Source organism: Arachis hypogaea, chromosome 7 (genome assembly GCF_003086295.3).
Source record: "Arachis hypogaea cultivar Tifrunner chromosome 7, arahy.Tifrunner.gnm2.J5K5, whole genome shotgun sequence".
Lineage (NCBI taxonomy): Eukaryota > Viridiplantae > Streptophyta > Magnoliopsida > Fabales > Fabaceae > Arachis > Arachis hypogaea.
In genome coordinates this window covers 16,759,527-16,762,678 of record NC_092042.1, presented here as the reverse complement: position 1 = coordinate 16,762,678, position 3,152 = coordinate 16,759,527, and the positions used below count along the sequence as shown (strand labels likewise).

Below are 3,152 nucleotides of genomic sequence, written 5' to 3'. Positions count from 1 at the left end.
TTTTTCTTATCGGACCAGAAAAGTTGTTGACTTTCATGGAAGATTTTTTCAATTACAGGGGATTTGCTTAGTATACCTTAATAATAAAGAGGGCATTAAGTACAGAGTACAATCACATAGTACTACTAAGCACAGATCAAAGAAAATTTCCATCCACAAAAACAAATCAAATTCTATATGTAAATTATTTTACAAACAGATATTACAATCAAATTAACCTAAAATACACATATCGCACAAAATTACAAGAAAAAAAAGTTTACGAAACAGAGAACCTTCGTCTTCTGGGCTTGGATAAGTCAACAGACATATCTTCAATGTGTGAGGTGTCCTTAGAGCCCTGCTTAAACGGATTCAACTTGCCCAGTTTCTTCGACACAGCTGAGAAGAACGTGGGCTTCTTGGTGGGCCCAGGCCCAGAAGATGTCGTTCCCGGCCCATTCTTCTGCATATCTGAAATGTACATCTTCATCTTCATCAGCTCCGATCGCAACTCCTCGTTCTCCCTCACAAGTGACACGTCAGTATGCAGCTGCTGGTTCCTCGTCGTCGCTGCCGTTACTGAAGCAGTTTTCGGGGATGATTTCCGATCCTCCTCTGCGCCACTTCTTATCTTCAATTGGTCGTAGTAGAGCGCGTGGAGAACAATCTGTACCGGCAAACGCTTGTTCTGCGACGCGTGCACGCGTGCTTCGTATGACAGCTTCAGTGGATCCATCACGCTACACACTTTCTCCCTTTCAATCTCATCCAGGTTCGGATGCACCTGTAACACCAACAACGCGCGTGGAGTTAAACGGTTATTCAGTTAGTTAAACTGATACTATAGTTTGTTATTTAATTACACTGTTATTTAGAGTAGTTAATTAAGTTCTAACGGTGCTGTTTAGGATCTGAAGCTTATTATGTACCTTGAGGTAGATATCCACGGCGCGGTAAATGTCATCATCGACTTTTCGCGCGTTTTTGGGGATGAGAACCGCGATGCCGTTGAACTTGGAGATGGTGAGATCGGCGTACGCGGCGATTTCGGCGAGGTAGACGTCGATGGTTTTGGCTACGCGGTGCATCGCGGCAGAGAAGTCTTCTCGGAATGTACCGGCACTGAACACCGACTCGCTCTTCTCCTTCTCCACGAATCCAGATATTATCCTTCGAACGCTGTCCAGATCGAGAAGCCTCTCGCCGTCATAGGTGAACGAGAGCACGAGGAGGTCGTCGACGGTCACGTGCTCTAGGATCTCCGAGATCCGCTTCTCGAGCTCGCGCTTGCAGGAGCTTGAGGCGCAGAGGTAGATTGCGCAACGGAGGAGGCAGCAGAGGAAGTTGATTGGAAAAGCTGCTTTCTCGGAAGGGAAGAGAGAGACAATGGATTGGAGAATCTCGCGCTGCTCGGTCCTCGAATTGGAACTAGAATCGGAATCTGAAGAATCGCCAGGATCAGACAACTGGACTCCTGCCCCGCCACTTCGTCCGCCGGTCTGGTCGCGGACTAGCTCCCGGAGGGCGCGTTCTGTGTAGGTTATCAACGCACCGGCGAGGGTGAGGGTCTTGGCGCCACGCTGCTTCATGGCGGCGATGACTTCTCCAAATGAATCCACGTCGAGTCCCGCAAGCTCCTCCGTCCACCAGTTTGGTGGCGACCGGCATGGAAAACTTGCCTCGCTGCAGGCCTTGGAGCTTACAGCGTCGATGCAGCGGCTCCGGAGTTTGATTTCGTCAGCAAAGGGGAGGAGCTGCCGGCAGGATTTGAGTACGGCAACGGCGGCGGAGAGATTAGATAGTCCAACCTGAGTAAGGAAGTCCTCTGTCCTGCCGGCGAGGTTGCCATCGCAGTAGTCATCAGTCATCTGAAGAAACTCGGCGGCGCAGCGGAGGGCGGCGACGTTATAAACGGTTATCTCAAAGTTGACGCCGTAGCAGAACTTCGCCGCCTTCTCGAAAATCTCGGAACCTCCGGGAATATCTGAGAGATCAATTTTGGTAAGGTCACTTTCCTGTGCTTCAATTATCAGCTTTCTGAGGTAGTTGCTCTTCGCCACCAGCATGAACTGTAATACGTTATTACAATTTCAATTAATCAAAACCATAATTCAATTCATTTTCACATGAACAACATCATCATATAACACACAATTATTATAACAACAATATTTGTATGTCATGCATGGCCTTGTGCTTAGAAAACTCCAAAACCATGGTTGTTAGCAACTCAAACTCTGGTTCTTCATTTGAATCCAAATTTTGGTACCTTATGAAGAGAATAACTGGCTTCTCCAACTTCAACTATAACATCACTGGGGATTTCTTGAGAAAATATCCTGCAATAATTAAAATGAATTTGTGGTAACATTAGATTATGATATTATTAATTAATTGTGGAACAATTTGAAAATGGAGATGTAGAGGAGTGCGTTATACCATTGCCCAGTTCTCTCCATGGCAAGGGATTGTCTTCTATTGGGGTTTGAGGCCGCCATGAAGATGGTGTATATATAGCCTGGTCTTCTGGTTAGAGAGAGAGAGAGAGCGAGAGAGAGAGCGAGAGAGAGAGAGAAACAGTAGTGGGTTAGAGGGTGGGGGTCTGGCTATTAATATAAAGGAGATTGTGGATGATCCTGTAGCTTTACTTCATTATTATGATTTTATCCTCATGCCATGAGCTTGTCACTATGGTCATTGTCTATGATGTTTTCTTCTCATAAAAGAGGAGTTGTGTTATCTAACTTGTTTTAACTTTTTCTGTTAAGTGATTATTCCTTATTTCCTTAATGTGTTCTATGCCAGTTCTTTTTCCTGCCCTACATATTGCTTTAGCAGCTTGCGGACAAGTGGGAATGAACTTGTTCAAGTTCAATTTTGACATTTTTCCCATTGACTGCATTTGCCACACGGGTAATCCCTTAATTTTGTTCCCTTTTTCTTTTAAACTTTTGCTCTTAAATAATTTACTGTTTACTGAACTGTTTAAAAGCTTTGTGGGTTCGAAAAATCTAAGTTCTCATGATTTGCCTAATGAAAAACAAAGCCACTATATCATGTCTACACCAAAATTAACTATTATTAAAATAAAATATACATTAAAATATATATTAAAAATAAATTAAATTATGATATATAAATACATAATAATTTATTTTAATTTATAAATA

At 43.6% G+C, this 3,152-nt stretch overlaps 1 protein-coding gene across 1 annotated transcript; it reads right to left on the bottom strand.

The window, feature by feature from the left end:
- LOC112702665 (root phototropism protein 2) lies at positions 1-2,880 on the bottom strand. The gene is made up of 4 exons (XM_025753794.3): positions 2,422-2,880; positions 2,252-2,321; positions 912-2,051; positions 1-766 (listed from the first exon to the last, which is right to left on the bottom strand). The coding sequence occupies exons 1-4, from the start codon at positions 2,478-2,480 to the stop codon at positions 260-262; spliced, it is 1,776 nt and encodes a 591-aa protein (XP_025609579.1). The 5' UTR covers positions 2,481-2,880; the 3' UTR covers positions 1-259.
- Between the last annotated feature and the right edge of the window lie 272 nt (positions 2,881-3,152).

What these genes read in the sequence shown, in the direction of transcription:
- LOC112702665 (XM_025753794.3), bottom strand. Translation starts at nt 2,480, where the DNA reads ATGGCGGCCTCAAACCCCAATAGAAGACAATCCCTTGCCATGGAGAGA. An exon ending in ATGGAGAGAACTGGGCAATG is followed by an intron (nt 2,322 to 2,421) that starts GTATAACGCACT and finishes TAATTATTGCAG; the next exon opens with GATATTTTCTCAAGAAATCC. An exon ending in CCGTGGATATCTACCTCAAG is followed by an intron (nt 767 to 911) that starts GTACATAATAAG and finishes TTGGTGTTACAG; the next exon opens with GTGCATCCGAACCTGGATGA.